This window comes from Perkinsus marinus, assembly GCF_000006405.1.
Source record: "Perkinsus marinus ATCC 50983 genomic scaffold scf_1104296958914, whole genome shotgun sequence".
Classification (NCBI taxonomy): Eukaryota; Perkinsozoa; order Perkinsida; family Perkinsidae; genus Perkinsus; species Perkinsus marinus.
Window position 1 is genome coordinate 166,400 of NW_003206607.1, and position 1,623 is coordinate 168,022.

At 50.6% G+C, this 1,623-nt stretch overlaps 1 protein-coding gene across 1 annotated transcript in view; it reads left to right on the top strand.

Annotated features, from left to right (window-relative positions):
* The window catches only part of Pmar_PMAR027901 (paramyosin, putative), a gene marked incomplete at both ends in the record, with an annotated part of 4,293 nt that continues 2,670 nt past the window's right edge, over positions 1-1,623 (top strand). The window contains 2 exons of the mRNA XM_002773398.1: positions 1-107; positions 146-1,009. Of these exons, the coding sequence (XP_002773444.1) occupies positions 1-107; positions 146-1,009 (971 nt within the window). The remainder of the gene's footprint in view (positions 108-145; positions 1,010-1,623) is intronic.

The window sequence follows — 1,623 nt, forward strand, 5'->3', positions numbered from 1 at the left end:
ATGAGCATCTCCACGTGTGTTCGCTCTTGTGGTTGCCGAACATATTCTTACTGGATGGTGATGATGAGGAAATCAACGAGCGTTTGGCTGAGGTCTGCCCAGATTCGGTGAGGTTCATCCGAGTTCCCATACAGAGTCCTCGAAGTGTGGAGGCTCTCCTTCCTTTTCTACCCCACATCTCTGGTCTTGGTATCGAAATCTCAAGCGCTGCTGCAGCCGAACAGTTGAGGGGGAGCTTAGGGGAATTCCATGGCCGTCTAGAACGCATTTGGGTGGAATACTCTGTGGAAATCGATGAATGTATCAATAGCATTGGCGAGAGCTGCAAGGAGGTCTATCTAGCTTCTACTGGTTCATCATACATAACTGTTGAGCTTGGTACGAAGGTTGAGAAGGTCGTCCTGGCCGGTAAGCTCAGCAGCAAGACGCTACGGTGTTTCACGGCGTTACCTAGCAACCAGTTGATCATATTGGACCTCTCACACTGCCGTTTGCCGCACCGTATGAAAGTCAGTGTTGATGACATCTTGGAACGTCATCACGGATCGTTGAGCTATATGGCCTTCAAGTACTTCCCACTACCCTTGTCTCGTCTTGCTGGTGTCGGGGCGAGGTACCCGAGGCTTGTGTGTTTCCCCAAGCTTCTTAGAGGGCTCGACGTTATGCAGGTGGTCCTTACTGATCTGTCGCCGAGGATGACGTACAGTGCTCCTACTGGTAGTAGAGAGGACTACTTCTCTCGCTTTGACCATCTGCCTTTGATCGGTTGGAGCGAATTTGGCGTTTTCGCTTCCACATTGGCAATCTTCGACTTCTGTGAGCTGGAGGCAACTTGGGCCTCTCTGGCTGGGGAAATCAAGGGCTTGTGGGCAGCTGCGGCCAAGTCTGTTGAGCAGCTCTATGGAGACTATAGGAAGTACGTACCTGCATCCAAACTGCCTCCAGCTTCGTTCGATCTCGAGCTGTCCAGCGACTCTGGCTCCGCAGAAGTTGATGACGATAACAGCAGGTCTTCTACTTCGTCAGACATATGAGTTGATCTCTATGGCACATTGCAGCTGTCTGGACGCGTCGCTGAGTCTGGACAAGCCATTGGCCCTCCAGGATGTCTCAAAGGGCAGTCGCTGGCTGGCTGTCGTAACGAGGGGATGTTACACGATGCCAGGTTCCAAGAGCTTGTTGATTATCCACTGTTGTAATGATCACTAGTCAGTCTCCAGTCACATGGTAATAGAGTTTCGGCCGTAAACAGCTGTTTGATTCACTCTGTCGTGGTGATGTTCATAAATCCACTTTGGGGGGGAGGTGACGAGACATGTGGTTCAAGGTACTGCGGCTCATTGGTGCAGTGATTCTCTAAGAACTGAGAATCTCAGTCTGCTTTTCTCCTTTTTTAGTTCTATCACTCTCGCTTTTGAGAGGACCCTGCATCAAGGAATTCACAGACGCCGCAATGAGTTTCCCCAACAGCAGACGGGCGGCCTCGGAAGCCGATGAAGGTGGCCAAAGAGGTAATAGTATTCAATGATGAGATATGGGTATAAGGATTGGAAGGCTGAGGGAACATGGTTTCTGGCAATCGTCTGGTCTGCTGTGTTGGTGAATTTGGTGAAGGCGTGGTAA